Raw genomic sequence first — 21,558 nt, 5'->3', positions numbered from 1 at the left:
ATCTGAGTGATTGCTGGGAGAAGTCGTATTTGTGTTCTCTGGTATCCCTTGTGGTGGGCAGTAGTAGTTGGTGGAAGAGCTCCATATTCCACCTGTTACCGGGAAGGGGGCAAAGTGTGGGTGCTGAGTTCGTGGCCATACCGGCCACACAATGTCACATATGCCCACAGCCTTCCCACCTTGCCACTTGCTGTCCTCGCTCTTAGCACTGACCCAGTTTTAGCCACCTCTACTATGGCACCGACAGTTTGGCCAGCTTTCCCCCCCTGTCTTCTCGAAGAGACTCTGTGGACAAAGGGGCCCTTTTGAAATTCACATGTAACTGCTGGTCTTAACTTCTTTGTCCCAGAATAGTTTCAGTATCAAAAGCCTAGGGCAGCCGGTCTTCTTGACTCTTTAGTTCTTTGAGTGTGTGGATAACACAGAGGACTCTTCAGGTTGAGCATGCTGCTTCTGTTGAACTAGTAAACATTTCTGTGGCAGATAAGAGCACATGAAGCACCAGCCTTCCTCCACTGAAGAGAGACACCCATGAGGTGAGCTTGCTTGAAGTTTTGAGGAAGTACTACTGGTAAAAATAAAATCCAGGAGAGGACTGTTAGCATTGCAAGTCACACACAAATTTGAAATCAAAATTTATAATTAAGAATTTCACTCATTTAGCTCTTGTGCTGCTCTGGTGTCCTTGCCAAGTTCTCTTACCAAATCAGCTGTGAGTCTGGCTCCCATGTGAGGAGCAGGTGCAGGCCAGAGCCTGGAGGGGGCATTTGTGTTGACAGCCATTTGTTGTAGTTAATTTCTTCAATTCCAAATAATTTTTATTTTTAGAAATTTCAATCATATACTGGGGCACCGCCTGAGTGATTTAGTCGGTTAAGTGTCCAACTCGATTTCGGCTCAGGTCATGATCACAGGGTTGTGATATTGAGCCCCACACTGGGCTCCCGTGCTAGGAGTGGAGCCTGCTTGAGATTCTCTCTCCCTCCCTGTCTCCCCCTGCTCGTGCTCCCTCTCCCTCCCTCTCTATTTCTCTCTCTCAAAAATAATAATAAATGAATAAATAAATAAATTGCAGTCATATAGGAAATTACAAAGAACAGGGGTGCCTGGGTGGCTCTGTGGGTTAAGCCTCTGTCTTCGGCTCAGGTCATGATCCCAGGGTCCTGGGGTCGAGCCCCGGATCGGGTTCTCTGCTCGGTGAAGAGCCTGCTTCTCCCTCTCCCTCTGCCTGTGCTCCATCTCTCTGTCAAATAAAATCTTTTAAAAAAAGAAAATTACAAAGAACAAATTTTTATCATTACCACCCCAAACTGGTCATACTCTCTCTCTTTTATTTAAAAAAAGCAGGATGAGGATTATAAAGTTGAATCTTCCTTGGGCCCCTCCCCTTCCTTCCCTACTGAGACCACCATGCCCCATGAATTTGATAGATTTCTCTCCAGCCCACTTGATTTATTTAAATATCTGTTTATTGTGCATTTTTGATGAATGTCAGAAGGACACAAATCTTCAATAGCCTTTAATTTGCACTGTAACATAAATATGTTGTATTTAGGGGACGGAACTCCTCCAGGGTTAGAGGTTGTACATCATTTCACATGATTCTTGCCAAAAATAGGAGACGTATTTTTTTTTTTTAAAGATTATTTATTTATTTATTTGACAGAGAGACATCACAAGTAGGAAGAGAGGCAGGCAGGCAGGGAGAGAGGAGGAAGCAGGCTCCCTGCTGAGCAGAGAGCCCGATGTGGGACTCGATCCCAGGACCCTGAGATCATGACCCAAGCCGAAGGCAGCGGCCCAACCCACTGAGCCACCCAGGCGCCCCTAAGAGACGTATTTAATGTTTTACAGAGTTTCAACAACCTGGTTTAAACTTTCAGATAAAGATGATCCAAAATATAAATTAAGTGAAACTTGTTTTCATATTGGATTATGTCTTTTATTTTTTAAGATTTAATTTATTTATTTGACAGAGAGAGAGAGAGAGATCACAAGTAGGCAAAGGAGCAGGCAGAGAGGGGGAAGCAGGCTCCTCGCCAAGCAGAGAGCCCGATGCGGGGCTCAATCCCAGGACCCTGAGACCATGACCTGACCCAAAGGCAGAGGCTTAACCCACTGAGCCACCCAGGCATCCCTGGATTGTCTTTTTGTTTGTTTGTTTTTATGGAGCCCAGTATGGGGCTTGAACTCACATGCCTGAGATCAAGACCTAAGCTGAGATCAAGAGTTGGATGCCTAACTGACTGAGCCATGCAGGTGCACCAGTACTGGATTATGTCTTAAGTCCAAGAAACTACTGTATTATTTTGTTTAAAAATAATTTTTAAAAATGTACATTTGTGGAGTTTATTTCACTTATTCTCCTACAAATTACAGTAAATAATATTTATCTTTTCCACAGTAGCTTACTTATTTTTTAAAGTAGGCCCCATGCCCAGCACGGGACTTGAACTCAGGACCCTGAGATCAAGACCCGAGATGAAATCAGGAGTCGGACACTTAACTATCTTAGCTGTCCAGGTGACCCTTAATATTATTTTAAATTATTTTTGCAGAGATACTTGCTAGAAATATAAATCCTTGAGCCTTTATCCCCGGAAATCCTGATTATTAGGTCTGAGGTGGGGCCTAGGAATGTGCATCTTTTTTTTTTTTTTTTTTTTTTTAAAGATTTTATTTATTTATTTGAAAGACGGAGATCACAAGTAGGCAGAGAGGCAGGCAGAGAGAGAGAGAGAGGGAAGCAGGCTTCCTGCGGAGCAGGGAGCCCGATGCGGGGCTCGATCCCAGGACCCTGAGATCATGACCCGAGCCAAAGGCAGCAGCCCAAACCACTGAGCCACCCAGGCGCCCCTAGGAATGTGCATCTTAACCAGCAACTCATGTGATTCTCATGCAGTGGTTATTAGGTCCACACTTTGAAAATATTCCTTTGCCATAAGATGATGGCTTTTTTTTTTTTTTAAAGATTTTATTTATTTATTTGACAGAGAGAAATCACAAGTAGGTGGAGAGGCAGGCAGAGAGAGAGAGAGGGCCCCTGCTGAGCAGAGAGCCCGATGCGGGACTCGATCCCAGGACCCTGAGATCATGACCTGAGCCGAAGGCAGCGGCTTAACCCACTGAGCCACCCAGGCGCCCCAAGATGATGGCTTTGGAACATAATTTCAACCATGTGTTTTCTGTAAAGGGCCAGGTAGTAAATATTTTAGGCTCCAGGCCACACAGTTTCTGCAGCAACTACTTAACTTCACAGCAAGAAAGCAGCCATTGTTAATGTGTAACCAGTGAATGCAGCTGTGTTACAATAGAGCTTCATTCAGGAACATTGTCATTTTTTTTTTTTTAAGATTTTATTTATTTGACAGATCACAAGTAGGCAGAGAGGCAGGCAGAGAGAGAGGGGGAAGCAGGCTCCCTGCTGAGCAGAGAGCCCGACGCGGGGCTCAATCCCAGGACCCTGAGATCATAACCTGAGCCGAAGGCAGTGGCTTAATCCACTGAGCCACCCAGGCGCCCCCATGAACACTGTCATTTTAGTTCCATACAGTTTTTATATGCCATGAAGTGTACTGTTCTTGTGATTTAATTTTTAGCCATTCCAAGCTCATGGGCTGTATGAAAACACTTGGCGGGCTAGACAAGTCTGCCTGCCGTGGTTTGCCAGCCTCTGATGTGTACCAGCGTAGAGTGAGGTTTGCTGGAGAGTGAGGTTTGCTGGCCATGACCACATTCTCATAGCATGTGAGTAACAGTGATACAATCTGTATAAATTATGCTAATATAGTAACATAAAGAATTGTCATAAAGAATTTTGTGTATTTTCTTATTGTATTAGACTATTTTTTCAGGAGACAATGAGAGACAAGGGAAAAAACTTCAGGAATCTCTGCCTTTGCCCTGCCATTTAGTTCAAAACTTGATTCCTCCCTTTGCTTTAGGGGGCCCAGGCACCCAGTTGGCCTCAGAGCATGGTAGGGCTGCTGTCCCATCAGGGAAAGGGTATGGAGCTTCGTCAGGGTCTCTCCTTCTAGTTAACCAGACTCACCTGGTTATCTTACTCTGCTCAGAAACTTACGTGGGTAATTAGATGTTTTTGACTTATAAAGACAAATGGGAAATTAATTTATCAATACTTTATAAGTGAAGTTACTTTGCTATGAAATCACCAAAAATGTGGAATTGGGTCATGGGTATGATACAGAAATCCTTGTAGGGAGAAGGTTGAGGCTCACTGCTTGGGGTTTATGGGTGTTGATGCACGCAGTCAGACAGTGGAGTAAGTGATCGAAGGTTGTCAGCTATTCACTGTTGAGCTCTTAGTCCTCTGAACTTTAAAAATTCCTATTTGCCTTCCTTAAAGTCATAATGAACTTTTTTTTTTTAAGATTTTTATTTATCCATTTGATAGACAGAGATCACAAGTAGGCAGAGAGGCAGGCAGAGAGAGAGGGGGAAGCAGGCTCCCCGCTGAGCAGAGTCCGATGCGGGGCTCGATCCCAGGACCCTGAGACCATGACCCGAGCTGAAGGCAGAGGCCACAGGCACCCCCATAATGAACTTTTAAGAGATCTCATTTATTTTAAAAAAATCTGCATTTTCTGAGATTTCATAGTCTTGCCTCTCAGAGGGTGGTAGTGACTTTGGCAGTTTTGAGGCACATTTTTAATCTATTTTGGGTTTAATTGTTGTGTGTGGTTTTTAAAGTACTCCGCCTCTAGATGTTCTGACCTATATAAATCAAAGTTCACTGCTTAACCAAGAATCTATGATTCATATTTAATTTTTACCACTTCTTGAAGATTTTGAAGTATTTACATAAGCTCTGGCACAAATTGGTTTTTAGTTGTCACCAAACAAATTCAAATGTGATTGTGGGATTTTGCCAGCATTTTCTTAGTTTAGGCTTATGAGATTTTTCATTCCCTAAGACCATCTCATACCTCATAGCAGTTTAGGATTTTTTAGATTCGTATCCCCATTATAGATAAAGCACAATGAGATTGACCTTGTGTGCCTTAATTTCTTTTCTTTGCAGTTTTGTTTTCTTCCTCAATGAAATGGGGACATTTTGGTAGTTTTTCGATCAGTTGACCTGTCGTGGTCAGATTGTATGACTAATCAACAAATGCACAACTCATGTAAAAGGGGTTCCGGTCCCAGTGGGGTTCCTACTTTTTTTCTATGTATAGTCTGGGAAGGCCTCTTCACCTCCATTACCTCTGTTCCTCATCTGGGGACCATGACAGCAGAGCAGTACTGATCCACGTGAGGCTGAGTGTGTTCATGGAGCGTCAACGAAATACGCACTCGAGTTTTGTTTTTGTTTTTTTTTCCCAGCAAGTCCTGTGGGACAGCCTGAGGCTAATCGATAGTGATGCTTCTCCACTTTCCTGTGTATAAAGATCACCTGCGACATTGTTCACTGTAGAATACCATCCCATAGGTCTGGGATGGGGCCTGAGATGATGCATTTCTTTCAAGCTCCGGGGTTGATTCTGCTGCGTCTTGGATCACACTTGGGAGTAGTGAGGGGTTATAGAAAAGGGTTTGTGTTCTCTATTTGGAATCTGAAAGTAAGAAAGCTCTTGAATGTCAAGAATGACAGTATGTCCTTTTTTCTTTTTTTTTTTTTAAGATTTTATTTATTTGACAGAGAACACAAGTGGGCAGAGAGGCAGGCAGAGAGAGAGAGAGGATGGGAAGCAGGCTCCCTGCTGAGCAGAGAGCCCGATGCGGGGCTTGATCCCAGAACCCTGGGATCATGACCTGGGCTGAAGACAGTTAATTGACTAAGCCTCCCATAAATGGCGCCCATAAATGGCAGTATGTTTTAAATGGACTGGAGAAAAAGCATGATAGTATCATCTATGAGACTCCTCCCTGAGAAACAGACAACTCTGTTTTTCAGCCCCATTGACTGTTTTACTTTGCTTCTAGCCTGTGCTTTCTCAGAATTGCTAAGGTACCCACTGTTTGCACCCCTCATTTGAGTCACTTAATGTTAGTCGATCTCCCATTGTTATATGTTATTCAGCTGTTTTATAGTGTATCTTGTTATCAATTTAGGGTGATAAAATGCTAGCACAGGGTGATGGTTTATGTTGTATCTTTAGAGCCCTTTCTAGCTATTACTGCATAGTACACCATTCCAAACTCAGTGATGTAAAAATAACCATTTTTATTTTGCTCACAGATTCCTGTAGAGGTCAGGAATTTGGACCTAATGTAGTGGGGACAACTTGTCTTTGCTCCACAATGTCTGGGGCCAGTGGTGGGACAGTCAAAGACTGTAGGTGACTTGATGGCTGGGAGCTAGAATCATCTATTTGTCTTTACTCACATATTTCACAGTTGATCCTGGCTACCCACTGGGACATCAGCTGGGCTCTCTGGACCACCTGCATCTGACCTCACCCCATGGTAACTCTGTTGAACTTCCTCACAGCATAGCAGCCGGGCTTTAAGAGCAAGTCCCAAGACAGCAAGGTAGAAGTGTGTGACATGTTTATAACCTAGCCTCAGAAGCATTATTTCTGCTGTACTCTATGGTGGAGTTGGTCACATTGTAAGGTCAAGTGGGATAGGAGATATTATGGTCATTTGTGGCAAAGACCTTTTCCCACAATCCCCACATTACTTAGAGTAGTGTTGAACACATGGCATGAACTCAGTGAAGACTCTTGTGTGAATGAGTGGCCAGTAGTTTTAGTACCTAGGTGGGTGAGGACCAAATTCAAAAATACAGTTCCTGATATGAACAGATTACCCTGATACCCAAATAAATATGTGCTTTCACCTTTTATAGTTATTAACAGTCTCTTCTCAGTATTCTACTCATTCTACTTCCAACATGGGAATCTCTGAACTTATCATATGGAAGTAAACTTGTTGAAGTCTGTGCTTCTATATATATGTCACCATAGGGCCATACTTTGTTCCTTGCTCTCATCAAGTGGACTGCCTGTGTCATTCTTTGGACTGTGGTGTGTTCTTCATCCCGCAGCTCGTTAGTCTTAAAATGACTATCCTTTGTTAGGCTCAGCTCATGGGATGGTGGTGCACATGAGGACACTGAGGACCAGTCCGGTCACAACTACACAGGCAGTTGCTGTACAGCATGTTATGTGTCACCCTGTGGAATATCTGTGGCCAAACCAGAATGGTGACTCTGTCCTTAGCTTTATATGTATTATGTTTGTTTGTCCTCATCCCAGGACAAACAGTCATATCAGTTTCATATCAGTTCACTTATGTGGTGGGAAAAGCAACAACAACCCCTCCTGCAGAAGTAAGATGTTGAGGTGTTTTAGCTAAATTTTAAAGCTTTCCAGAAAAGCAAGAACAATTTGCATCTTTTCATTTTAATACAAATATAACTCAACATTTATTTGAATTTTTTTTTTTAAGATTTTATTTGTTCAGAGAGAGGGGGCATAAGCAGGGGGAGCTTCAGGTAGAGGTAGAAGGTAAAGCAGACTCCTTCACAAGGAGCCCTATGTGGGACTTGATCCCAGGACCCTGGGATCCCAACCCAAGCTGAAGGCAGATGCCCAACTGACTGAGTTACCCAGGTGTCCATATGAGTTTTATTTTTAAGAGTTTTAATTTTTTCCCCAATGGAACATATTTCTGATTTAATAATGAAAATTAATGAGAAAAGTATCATTTATTTATGGCAATGTAGGCTAACATGCTTCTGTTTTAAAAAGGGTAACTTTATCTAGTTCTTAAAAAAACCTTATTTAACAGAAAGAGAAAATGTGATTATATAGGCTTTTCAGGTATTAAAAAAATAACAGTGTAGGCTTCAAGTATATACTGTGTCCTTCTGAAATTGCTACAGCTAAAAATAATTTAAGTCATTTTACATGGTCATTTCTAGCATCATTATGGCCATTTTCTGCGTATTCATTGTGAGAAGAGAGAAAGCAGTAGGTAGAATTTCAGTTTCTAACTGTCTATTCTAGTGGTCATTTGCTATGATTAAAAAAAAAAAAGTGAGAAAGAAAACTAGCCTCCATGGCACTGGGATGAATGCTCTGAGTGCATCAGGACACCAGCTAGTAGGTCCAAGGCTGCTCCCGTACGGATGCCAGTGCTAACTCAAAGCTGGTGTCCACATCCCAGGGCTTCTGCAGTGCAGGGAGCAGTCATGTGTTACCAGCTTCTGCATCGAGATTACGGGCCACTTAGACGGACACTAATTCTGTATCCTTTCTTGGCACTTTAGTGCTTTCATCATCTGCAAGATGTTTCTTAGAACTTGGGGGAAAAAAGTACCTCTCTGGGGTTGCTTTAGGCCAGCTCCCCCTTTTGTCTTGCAGCCCACCCCATCCCGTCTTCATTCTCCTGGCCAGGAAAGTGTTTTTTCCCTCCAAGTAGTAAATGCAGCTGTCAGAGCAACTTGGAAGGACTGAGTTGACCACCATGGACAGCGACATGAACTTGCCTTGGCACTGCCTCTGGTCATCTTGGAGACACGTGTGCTGCCCTGGGTGTGGCGACTCAGAGAGTACTTTGCTGTCTTGGAGCTCTCAAACATGCCTGTCTTTTACTCTGCTAATACAGTCCCCTCTTCTGTCCTCTAGTACACATTGACTAAGATGATTTTGACGAACTTGGGATGTCATACACATGTATTCTTTTCTCCTTTATGATCAGAATCTCCTGGTCCTGGCACTGGAGCACATTAGGGCTTCTTGTGCCTACTGTGGAACCACCCCTTGCTGAGGTACTGCTGCTCTCAGGGCGGGGCCTGTGTCCCGGATGGTATACAGGTCTGTGGCAATATTTCCCTATTCTGGGCGACAGGAGAAACCAAGTAGCTGAGCCCTTTTGGGCTTTTCTTTAAGCAGCATTCAGCCCCGTGTTTCCTGGCAGATCGAAGACCCCTTTCCCGCACCGTAGGTGCTGGCTGCTGGTATCACAGTGCCGCAAGGCAGGCAGTGAGGACACAGCCAGTCCCCACGGTCATGCTGAAAGGCAGTGTGTGGGCTTGAGCTAGGAGCCCAGACACCTTGGGTCTTTTCTGGTTCTGTTGTGGATCTTCTCTGAGTGGAAATCATCTCACCCTTTCTGAACCTTATAGTTTCCGATCTGTAAAAGGGGTCAGGAGTGTTTGTCAGAGGAGCATCGCTAATATTTGTGCCCTCTGCGTGCTCTCTGGCAGACGCTGTAGTTCGAAGCCGTGGAGCCAGCTCCGACAATTTGCAGCAGGTTTGTTGGCATGAGACTGACTAGCAGCAGCAGGGAGGGAGCATCATGTCTGTCTCACTTGGATTCTGCCCTGAGGACTCACAGTCTGTTTTCTCTGCAGTACCAAGTACCTTATCACTGCCCAACAGAGGAGAGTTAACGGAGTAAGTTAGGCTTCCGGGCCATCCATTATTCACCCCTGACGACACTTGGGCTGCAAAGACCAGTGAGTCTGGGACCTTCACTTGAGGAGGGCAAGTGGCCTCCCAAACAGAACGATAATTTGGGAGACCACAGGCTGAATTACTATTACTTAGACAGTGACTCAATAATCTGGTTGGAAATTTGATCAGCATCTTCCAGATTTTCCAGTAAGGAGGGAGTTCTCACCAGCAGTTTGAGAGCCCAATTTTGTATTTATCAGTGACTTTGCCTTTTTCTTTTCTTTTCTTTTCTTTTTTTTTAAGACTTTATTTATTTATTTGACGGACAGAGATCACAAGTAGGCAGAGAGGCAGGCAGAGAGAGAGGAGGAAGCAGGCTCCCTGCTGAGCAGAGCGACTGATGTAGGGCTTGATCCCAGGGCTCCGGGATTAGGACCTGAGCCAAAGGCAGAGGCTTTACCCCACTGAGCCACCCAGGAGCCCCTATCAGTGACTTTGCTTTTAAAATCACTAGGATTGTGCCAGGGAAAGACTTGGAAGTGGCATGAGACTGTGCTCTGCAGCAGGAAGGGATGTTCTCTGTAAGTTCTGCCCATTTCCACTTCCATCTAATGCACACATTTGCACACATCTCCTTAGGTGACTGCTTCCTCTTCCTCTTCATGGTGTGATTTCACCTAAATACTGCGGTGTGCTGCTGTCCGATGCCGGTCCCCCAGAGAAGGCTCTAGCCTTGGGTGAGGCAGCACCCCTTAGACAAGGCCCGACTCTGGGGTGGACTAGCGACTTATCAGGGCCAGCACTGAGTGCCTCAGTCGTGAAGCAGGGAACTGGTGGCTCACCCCAGCGTCGACCTCTACAGTGGTTCTCAAAGTGTGTCCTCTGACTGGCAGCATCACCTCAGAAATGCCAGTTCTTGAGCCCCACTCTGAAACTCTTAGGGTGTGGTTCAGAAATTTAACAAGACTCTGATGCATGCTAAAGTTTGAGAACCACTGCATTATGAAGCTATTACTGTTTCATTTATTTTTTTATTGAGGTGGAGTTGATGTATAACATGTTTCAGGTATACAACATAATGATCTGATACTTACATTAACACAAAATGATCATCACAATAAGTCCAGTAATATCCATCACTATGTAATTACCAATGTTTTTTGTAATGAGAACTTCTAATATATATTCTTTGCAGCTTTCGGATATGCAATACAGTAATATTAACTTGTACATTACATCCCTATGATTTATTTTATGACTATAGGTTTGTGTCTTTTAACCTCCTTTGCCCTTTTAGTGCCCCCTCCACCACCTCTTTTAACTGCCAGTTTGTTTTCTGTATTGGTGAGCTCATTTTCATTTTCTTTTTAGATTCCACACATAACTGATAGAATATTTTTGTCTTTTTCTCTCTGACTTATTTCACTTAGAAAAATGCCCTCAAGATCTGTTCATGTTATCTCAGTGTAGGATTTTCTTATGACTGAATAATATTCTGTTGTGTATATACCACATTTTCTTATCTGTTCCATATATCAGTGGCCCTTAGGTGTTTCCATGTTTTGGCAGTGAACATGGGGGTGCATATGTTTTTTCAAGTTAGTGTTTTTGTTTTCTTCAGATAAGCACAGGGCCGTGGATTGCTGGATCATATGGTGGTAGGGTTTTGTTTTGTTTTCAGTAATCTCTACCCTCAGTGTGGGGCTTGAACTCATGACCCCAAGATCAAAAGTTACATGTACTGAGCCAGCCAGGCATCCCTGGTAGTTCTATTTTTAATTTCTTGAGCAACCTCCATATTCTTTTCAGCAGCAGCTGCCCCAGTTTCCCTTGCTGCCAGCAGTGCAGGGGGCTTTCCTTTTCTCCACAGTCTTGCCAACAGTTGTTATTTCTTGTCTTTTTGTAACAGTAGTTGTAACAGGTATACAGTGATATCTCACTGTGGTGTAATGCACTGATTTAAAGATGTTGAACCATTCTTGCATCCCTGGAACAAATACCCACTTGATTGTAATGTATGCATCTTTTGATGTATTGTCGAATTTACCTTACTAATGTTTTGTTGAGGATTTTTGCGTAATGTTCATCAGGGATACTGACCTGTAATTTTCTCGTGTCCTTGTCTGGTTTTAGTATCAACATAATCCTGACCTTGTGAAATGAGTTTGGAAGTGCTTCCTCCTTTTTTATGTTCTTGAAGACTTTAGAGAGGTAGTATTAATTCTTTAAATGTTTGGTAGAATTCAGTGAAGCTGAGTGGTCCTTGATTTTTGTTTGCTGGAAGCTTTTCGATTTCTGATGCAGTGTTCTTACTAGTGGTTGGACTATTTTATTTCTTCATGATTCATTCTTGGCAGATTGTATGTTTCTAGGAATTTGTCCATTTCTTTTGTCACATTTGTTGGTGTATAATTGTTTATAGTAGTCTCTTATCCTTGGTATTTCTTTGTGGTATTGGTCATGACTTCTCTTCTTGCATTTCTGCTTTTACTAATTTTTTTTTAAGATTTTATTTATTTATTTGACAGAGAGAGATCACAAGTAGGCAGAGGGGCAGGCAGAGAGAGAGAGAAGAGGAAGCAGACTCCCATCGAGCAGAGAGCCCGATGTGGGACTCGATCCCAGGACCCTGAGATCATGACCCAAGCCGAAGGCAGCGGCCCAACCCACTGAGCCACCCAGGCGCCCCTAAGAGACGTATTTAATGTTTTACAGAGTTTCAACAACCTGGTTTAAACTTTCAGATAAAGATGATCCAAAATATAAATTAAGTGAAACTTGTTTTCATATTGGATTATGTCTTTTATTTTTTAAGATTTAATTTATTTATTTGACAGAGAGAGAGAGAGATCACAAGTAGGCAAAGGAGCAGGCAGAGAGGGGGAAGCAGGCTCCTCGCCAAGCAGAGAGCCCGATGCGGGGCTCAATCCCAGGACCCTGAGACCATGACCTGACCCAAAGGCAGAGGCTTAACCCACTGATCTATCCATTACTGGTGTTAAAGTCCCTATTATTACTGTACCACTGTCTATTTCTTCCTTTAGGTCTGTTAATACTGATTTATATTTTTAGGTGTCCTGATGCTGGGTGCATAATTTTTAAAAAAAAGTTTTATTTGTTGGGCACCTGGGTGGCTCAGTGGGTTAAGCCGCTGTCTTCGGCTCAGGTCATGATCTCGGGGTCCCGGGATCGAGTCCCGCATCGGGCTCTCTGCTCGGCAGGGAGCCTGCTTCCTCCTCTCTCTCTCTCTCTGCCTGCCTCTCTGCCTACTTGTGATTTCTCTTTGTTGGATGAATAAATAAAATCTTTAAAAAAAAAGTTTTATTTATTAAAAGATTTTATTTACATATCTGACACAGAGCACAAGCAGGAGGAGTGTCAGGGAGAGGGAGAAGCAGGCTCCTTGCTGGGTAAGCACCCCCCCTCCCGCCATGATGTAGGGCTGCATCCCAAGACCCTGGGATCATGACCTGAGCCGAAGGCAGCAGCTTGACCTACTGATCCACCTAGGCGCTGTGTAAAAATATTTTTAAGTAATCTCCACACTAGCGTGGGGCTTGAACTCACTACCTTGAGATCAAGAGTCACTCTGCCGACTGAGCCAGCCAGGCACCTGTTTGGCTCATAATTTTTTACAAATGTTATATCCTCTTGTTAAATTGAGCCATTTATTGTTACGTGATGCCTGCCTTGTCTTATTACAGTCTTCATTTTAGAGTCTTTTTTGTCTGATGTAAATATAGTTACTCCAGCTTTCTTCTGGTTTCCATTTACATGTAATATCTTTCTCTGTCCCATCACTTTCGGTCTGGGAGTGTCCTTACACCTGAAGTGAGTCTCTTGTAGGCAACATATAGATGGGTCTTCTTTCATTCAGCCATTTTGTTGTTTGTTTGAAGCATTTAGTCCATTTACATTAAAAGTAATTAGTGATAGGTACATACTTATTGCCATTTTGTTCAGTTTTCTGGCAGTTTTTTTTTTTTTTCTTCAAGTTAGGAGTATATGTAGTTTATTATATGTTAGATTGTATGTTAGAAAATGAGTGGCGTAAACACTAGACATTTAGTTTGTTATTCCACAACAGAAATACACAGGAATTTTAGGAATAGCACGATGTCTCCATAAGTCATTGGTGCTCCAGACTCTGTATTTTTTCTTCTCTGCTATTTTTTTTTCTTTTTCTTTCTTTTTCTTTTTCTTTTTCTTTTTTTTTATTATTTTTTTATTTTTTAGATTCACAGACCTGTACCCCGGGGATAAAAATATATGTTTCTGGCAGTTTTGTAATTCCTCTGTTGCTTTCTTCTCTAGCTCTCTTTGTGATTTGATTTTGTGGTATGCTTAGATTCCTTTATCTTCTGTGTACCTACTGTAGGCTTTTGCTTTGTGGTTACCATGAGGTTTACATGTAACAAGTTATAAGAATCTATTTTAAGTTGATAACCTGAGTTTGAATATATTCTAAAGCTCTATAGTTTTACATACATCCCTGATTTTGTTTCTGATGTCCCATTTTTTAAAGATTTTATTTATTTGAGAAGGAGCAAGTGGAGTGGGGGCGGGGGAGGGAGAGCAGAAGGAGAGGGAGAACCAGGCTCCCCACTGAGCAGGGAACCAGATGCAGGGCTTGGTCCCAGGATCCCAGGATCGTGACCTGAAGCAAAAGCAGACACTTAACTGAGTGAGCCATCCAGGCGCCCTATTAAGTTACTTTTTAGAGAGTGCATGTGTGAGTGTGGCGAGGGGGAGAGGAGAAGCAGACTCCCTAACGAGTGTGGAGCCCAACTCAGCTTGATCTCAAAACCTTGAGATCATGACCTGAGCTGAGACCAAGAGTCAGGTGCTTATCGGATTAAGCCTCACAGGTGCCCTTTTGATATCCTATTTTACATTTTTTGTCTTTTATATCCCTTGACTAGTTATTGTAGTTATAGTTATTTTTATTACTTCTGCCTTTTAAGATTTTAGTTGTTAGGGGCACCTGGGTGGCTCAGTCATTAAGCATCTGCCTTCTGCTCAGGTCATGATCCCACAATCCTGGGATTGAGCCCCAAATCAGGCTCCGAGCTCAGCAGGGAGCTTGCTTCTCCCTCTCCTATTCCCCCTGCTTGTGTTCCCTCTCTCACTGTGTCTTTGTCAAATAAATAAAATCTTAAAAAAAAAAAAAAGATTTTATTTGTCAGAGCATGAGCAGGGGTAAGGGCAGGGGGAGAGGGAGAAGCAGACTCCCTGCTGAGCAAGGAGCCCAATGAAGGACTCCATCCCAGGACCCTGGGATCCTGACCTGAGCTGAAGGCACCCCCTTAATTGAGCCACCCAGGCATCCCTATAGTAGCTTTATAAGTGATTAATCTACCACCTTTTTATATTATTCTAAATTTTACTATATTTACTTTCACCAGTAAGATTATCCTTTTATGTGTTGTCCTGTTACTAATTAGCACCCTTTCTTTTCAGCTTCAAGAAATGCCTTTAACATTTTTGCAAGGCCAGTTTAGTGCTGATGAACTCCTGTAGTTTAAAACTCTTTCTCCTTCACTCTTGTATGATGGCTTTGCTGGGTAGAGTGTTCTTTGAAGTGCTTTCTTTCACTGCCTTGAATATGTTGTGCCACTCCCTGTGCGCCTGCAGAGTCACTCAAAAATCCGAGTCTTATGGGGGGGGGGATTCCCTTGTATGTAACAAGTTAATTTTCTCTTGCTGCTTTCAAGAGTCTCTGTCTTTTAACATTTTAACAGTTTAATTATGATGTGTTTTAGTGTGGGTCCCTTCAGGTTCATCTTATTTGGAACTCTCTGAGCTTCCCTGGGTGTCTGTTTCCTTTGCCAGCCAGGTTAGGGACGCTTTCAGCCATTCTTTCTCCAAATACGTTTTGTGCTCCTTTCTCTTCTCCTCCTGGGAACTCTGTAATGTGTATGTTGGTCCCTTTGATGTCCCGTAAGTACCTTAAGCTGTCTTCACTTTATTCTTTGGTTGTTCTGTTCTTTTATTGTGTCAGGTAGTTCTGTTGAAACACTCTAGTTAATTTTTCAGTTCAGTTAGTATGTTCTTTAGCTCTCTGATTTCCCTTTGGTGCTTTCTTATATTTTCCTTTTTTTTTTTTTTTTTAAGATTTTATTTATTTATTTGTCAGAGAGAGAGAGAAAGCACACAAGCAGGCAGAGAGGTAGGCAGAGGCAGAGAGAGAGGCAGGCTCCCCGCTGAGCAAGGAGCCCGATGCGGGACTCGATCCCAGGATCCTGGGATCATGACCTGAGCCGAAGGCAGCGGCTTAACCCACTGAGCCACCCAGGCGTCCCTCTTATATTTTCTATCTGTTGAAGCTCTCACTGTATTTACCCTTCTCCCAAGTTCAGTGAGCATCTTTGTGACCATTATTTTGAACTCCTCAAGTAAATCACTTATCTCCGTTTAAGGACTTCTGAGATTTTATCTTGCTCTTTCATTTGGAACACATTTTTCTGTTTCTTTATCTTCCTCTATTGGTGTTTGTTTCTGTGCATTAGACAAAACAGCCACCTTTCCCAGGCTTGAAAGAGTGGCCTCAGGTAGAAGATTAACCTTATTGTTCAGCACTGCCTTTGTTTTGGTTTTCTCTAGAAACTTTGTGACTGTCCAAGCAGCCTATTTTTAATGGCTCCCAGTTGTTTCACGTGTGACAAGGCCTGTCAGTGAGCATCTCACTTAGCAGCTTTTAATATATGCACATAAACAATCCTGTGGGGCTGCAAGTGTGAGTCTCATTGGCCAGCAGAGCCTCGTCATCTAGAGGTGTCTCCCGGGCAACAGTCACAAAAATCAGGATGCCAGATGGGTGTACAAGTTCCTTTCCAGGAGATAACTGGAAACTTGGAGTGGGACAGAGGGAAAGCACAAAGATGGCGTCCCCTGGCTTTGGTCCCTGGAGTGAACCTAAGTAGGCCCCCAGACGTGTGCCAAGGCAGAAGCGTGCCCCTGATGCTAAAGCTCCAGGACAAGCAGTAGGCTTTTTCACAGAAAAGGTCTGTTTCAGTTGTCTGGCTGTGCAGTGCCCTTGGGGTGGTAGCCAGTGAGAACGGTCTCTTCATTTGTTAGTCTCATGTGTCCTGGGACACCAGCCTTGCTGACCCCCAGGGCTGGCAGTCAGTAGGTGGGCCCTGGGTGGCAGCCACCAAAACCAGGGCAGATATTATACATGAATGCTTTAAGTCATGTCATGCATCAGCTTTCCCAGGAATAGACTCAAACTACAAGCAGCCCAATTTCCCACAGGAAGTGAATAACCCATGATGGATGTGGGCCAGGGAGTAGTACTCAGCAACGAAAAGGAGCCGACTAGTGGCTGTGTGCAGCAGCACAGGGCAGTGTCAGAATAATTATGCTGAGTGAGAGCTGGGCCAAAACCAAATTCCTACGTGAGGATTCCAATGTAGAAAGTCTAGGAAATGTAAAAATATGACAGAACATCAATGGTTGCTTGGCAGTGGGGCTAGAAGGTGAGGGAGGGATGAATTAAAGGAGCATGAGGAATCTGGAGGTGGGGAGGGATAGATTTATTATGTCGAGTCACTGTATGTCGAGCACATGCACAGAATTCGACACTCATCCCGACGGACGCTTGGTCAGATGGTGTATGAGCTCCTACGTCAGTCACGTCTCACCAGGCCTGTAAAAAATCTACGTGTTTGAGTGTGATGGTTACCTGGGAGAAGCGGAGGGGTGGGTAGGGAAGGAACACATTTTAGGAACGCTTACATAAACGAAAAGCTAAGAGATCCCATGTGGAAGGAGGATGCACTCCCTGAGTGCCGCCCGCCGCCGCTCTGGTAGTTGGCGCCCGTGGAGCTCCCCCTGCAAAGATGGCATCCCCTGGCTTTGGTCCACTGAGCCTCCTGAGCCATCTGTCCTACCGCACGGCCCTCCACCCTGCTGGGTGGACTGAGGGCACCTTGGAAGACACTCTAGCTTGTTCTGCATCCTTCTCAGGCTCTGTGAGCAGTGTCTTACTGCATTTCCTTTGAAAAATGTGTCTTTCTTACAGCCAGAACTGTACTTAGAGTTGTTACACCATGAGTTAACACAAAGATGAGACTCAGGTTGATACTGCTTACTGGCACATTCTTTAGTTAGCCTGCTTTCCACTTGCTAGTTTTATTCTAGTCAAACGCAGTTTAGTAATAAAACCCAGGAGGAATGCTTTAGAACTTCCTGATTGGCCACATTGTTGCCTCCTGTCTTTCTGCAGATCTGATTTGTAGCCACTGTGATCAGCACTTCCAATTAGGACTTTCCAGATCCTGACCCAGGACTGCGGAGTAACCAGATTCCTCACAAGTGAGTTGGCTCCAGCACCACCTTTGTCTCTGGCACTGAGGGTGTTCTTGTCCAACTGCAGTCATTTCGGGGGCCCCTACGGCACCCTGGGTGGGGAGGACCACATTGCCCAGCAGGCCCAGACTGTGCAACAGTGTGAGGAAGTGATTGGTCTAAAATCTCAAGAAACCAGTATTTTCTATTTTGTTACCGGTGTCCTATATAGACATTATTAGAGAAGAAAGATCTTCAAATATTAAATTGAATTTTAATTCCAGCATGCATCTGAAGCTAATGGAATTTGTCCAGAACTGAGAATTGGGTGAGGATGGTAATGGTTTCGTTTAACCACACCCAGGTTAACTAAACTGCTCATGTACTTAGACTAATGTATTTTTAAAGATTTTATTATTTATTAATAAAGTAGATTTATTAGGTTTTATTAGAGCATGCATGTATGAGTGGAGGGAGGGGCAGAGGGAGAAGGAGGCTTCTTGCTAAACAGGAGATCCTGGGATCATGACTTGAGCTGAAAGCAGATGTTTGACTGACTGAGCCACCCAAGTGCCCCTAGACTAATATATTTAAAAAAAAAATTAATCTCTGGGGACGCCTGAATGGCTCAGTTGGTTAAGCTGCTGCCTTTGGCTCAGATCATGTTCCCAGGGTCCTGGGATCGAGTCCTGCTTCGGGTTCCTTGCTCAGTGGGGAGCCTGCTTCTCTCTCTGCCTCTGCCTGCCACTCTGCCTGCTTGTGTTCTCCCTCCTCTCTCTCTGACAAATAAATTAATTTTTTTAAAAAAGATTTTATCTCTGCAGCCAATGTGGGGCTCAAACTCACAACCCTGAGATCAAGACTCACATGCTGTACTGACTGAGCGAGCCAGGTGCCCAGTAGACTAATGTAAGATCATGGCCTTCAAAGTACCTGGGATTATTGCCATGGAAATGCCACAGCATGTTACTATTTATCAATTGACTGATTTATGAATGATGTATTGCAGAGCATGAGAGTATGGGGCCAGTGGAGGGGGCAGTGTGTAGAGGTAGAATCTTAAGCAGGCTCCATACCAAGCACAGAGCTTGAAGCAGAGCTCAATCTTATGATCCTGAGATCACAATCTGAGCCAAAACCAAGAGTCAGATGCTCAACTGAGCCCCGTAGGCACCCCTTAGCTATTTTTTTTTTTTTAAATAATAAAGGGCTGGGCACCTGGGTGGCTCAGGACATGATCTCAGCCCCACATTGGGCTCCCTGCTCAGCAGGGAGTGTGCTTCCTCCTCTCTCTGCCTGCTTGTGAACTCTCTCAAATAAATAAAATCTTAAAAAAATAAAGGGCTAAGGTGACCGTATTTCTTGGCTTTTCTGTAACTCATTCTGAATTCATTATCTTTTCAGTTTATAAAGGCAGCTCCTTGAATATATTACCTAATCTGGTATCATTTTTATACCTTTGTAAGCTCTCTATGTCTAGAATTACGTTTAGGAAAACGTAGTGATCATAGCTATTAAAGTAGCCAACAGGTATATGAAAGAACATGGCTCTAGAAGCGATCAGCTTTTCTGATTTCTTCCTAATTACCAAGGAGCACTACTCCCCCTTCAATAAGAGCAAGGCCCTGCCACATTGTTCAGGAACCAGTTGGGCATGTTTCTGAGTTTAGAATTATCTCAAATAGGAATAGGATGACTATTTCCAATTACACCTGTGCTTTTTTTAATAGGGAGCTAAGTTTTTATATATATATATATTTTTTTTTAAGATTTTTTTAATTTATTTGACAGAGAGAGATCACAAGTAGGCAGAGAGAGAGAGAGGAGGAAGCAGGCTCCCTGCTGAGCAGAGAGCCCGATGCAGTACTCGATCCCAGGACCCTGAGATCATGACCTGAACCGAAGGCAGTGGCCCAACCCACTGAGCCACCCAGGCGCCCCTAATAGGGAGCTAAGTTTTTTTTTTTTTTTTTAAGTTTTTATTTATTTATTTGACAGGCAGAGATCACAAGCAGGCTGAGAGGCAGGCAGAGAGAGAGAAGGAGGAAGCAGGCTCCCTGCTGAGCAGAGAGCCCCATGTGGGGCTCGATCCCAGGACCCTGGGATCATGACCTGAGCCGAAGGCAGAGGCTCCAACCCACTGAGCCACCCAGGCGCCCCGGGAGCTAAGTTTTAACATTGATTTTATATGTCAAAGTCTTAGGTTACTCTTCCTGTTAATCAATAGAAAATGATTTAGTTTACATCCTTGAAAGAACTATTATAGAAATGAAGTTGTTTTTTTTTTTTTTTAAGATTTTATTTGACAGAGAGATCACATGTAGGCAGAGGCAGGCAGAGACAGAGAGGGGGAAGCAGGCTCCCTGCTGAGCAGAGAGCCCGATGCGGGGCTCGATCCCAGGACACAGAAATCATGACCTGAGCCGAAGGCAGCGGCTTAATCCACTGAGCCACCCAGGCACCCCGAAATGAAGCATTTTTAATCCTTTTACTTTCCCCTTCCACAAAACTAGAGAGGGCCGTGATGAGTCCAGAATCGGGAGCATTGAAAGTACTGACTGACAGATCCCTGTGTTTTTCAGGAAGGAGAAGGTGATTCGGATTCCTTGGTGGAGGAAAACTCAACCCTCTGGTCTTGCTTCCAACGATGCAAGTGTGATCGCTAGCATCTTCATGAGCTCCAGAGGTCACAGCACACTTCCACGGACTCTAATGGCCCCTCGGATGATTTCTGAGGGCGACGTAGGAGGCATCGCTCAAATTACCTCCTCTCTCTTCCTGGGCAGAGGCAGTGTGGCCTCCAACCGGCACCTCCTTCAGGCTCGTGGCATCACCTGCATCGTTAATGCTACCATCGAGATCCCCAACTTCAACTGGCCCCAGTTTGAGTATGTTAAAGTGCCTCTGGCTGACATGCCTCATGCCCCCATTGGACTGTACTTTGACACGGTGGCCGACAAGATCCACAGCGTGAGCAGGAAGCACGGGGCCACGCTGGTGCACTGTGCTGCAGGGGTGAGCCGCTCGGCCACTCTCTGCATCGCTTACCTGATGAAATGCCACAGTGTGTGCCTGCTGGAGGCCTACAACTGGGTGAAGGCCCGCAGGCCTGTCATCAGGCCCAACGTAGGTTTCTGGAGGCAGCTGATAGACTACGAGCGCCAGCTCTTTGGGAAGTCAACAGTTAAAATGGTACAGACGCCTTATGGCATAGTTCCAGACGTTTATGAGAAAGAGTCCCGACACCTGATGCCTTACTGGGGGCTATAATGCCACCAAGGCCTGCATCAGCAGCCCCTTGAGCAGTACCAGCATCTGCTGCACACCGTCTGTTCCCCTTTTCACCTTCTTTTCAAATGGTTGACTTTTGGTTCTCCCTGAAGTGTTTTTTACACTGGGTGTTCGTTTATTTTAAAAGATAGGGCGGGAGGGGAAGAACACAAGGGGAATGCATACATTGCTAGTAACATTTTTAAAACCAACATTTTGGAATAGCGTTTATGAAAATCTTTAACTGGCTTTTAATCATTTTTAACAATTTGAACAGTTGAATAAACTGTTTGGTTTTGCTGTATTCTGAATCCCATGCCTTTAGGCATCATGGCAGGTCCAGGAGGAGCTCAGTGCAAAAATCACTTTGGGTCCTGATTAACCCTCTAGAAACCAGCTTTGCCCAAGGCTGCCGACCAGACAAATGCTTAGGGAGGATTGATACCAGCTTCAGTCTCTACTGGATTAGCCCTACTCTTTCCTTTCCTTTTATTTAGTGACTCTGTAAGTTAAAAAGCTAAACCTTTATTATCTAGTTGTTAATTATAATGAAATCTGCTGCAAACACCCTCTCGGAATCATTGTGCCCCAGGACTATATTAGCATTATTTTTAATAAATATATCTGCATAACA

At 43.9% G+C, this 21,558-nt stretch overlaps 1 protein-coding gene across 3 annotated transcripts in view; it reads left to right on the top strand.

Moving 5' to 3' along the window:
• DUSP14 (dual specificity phosphatase 14) overlaps positions 1 to 21,558 on the top strand; it is a 27,466-nt gene extending 5,908 nt beyond the window's left edge. For all 3 annotated transcript variants that reach the window (XM_082707456.1, XM_082707455.1, XM_082707454.1), the window contains exons 2-3: positions 17,593 to 17,681; positions 20,237 to 21,558. In XM_082707456.1, the coding sequence (XP_082563582.1) occupies positions 20,328 to 20,924 (597 nt within the window). In that variant the 5' untranslated portion in view covers positions 17,593 to 17,681; positions 20,237 to 20,327 and the 3' untranslated portion in view covers positions 20,925 to 21,558. The remainder of the gene's footprint in view (positions 1 to 17,592; positions 17,682 to 20,236) is intronic.

The sequence above is a fragment of the Mustela nivalis genome (assembly GCF_964662115.1).
Source record: "Mustela nivalis genome assembly, chromosome: 17".
Lineage (NCBI taxonomy): Eukaryota > Metazoa > Chordata > Mammalia > Carnivora > Mustelidae > Mustela > Mustela nivalis.
The sequence above is the reverse complement of the archived record's forward strand: the minus strand, read 5'-3'. Positions and strand labels throughout refer to the sequence as shown.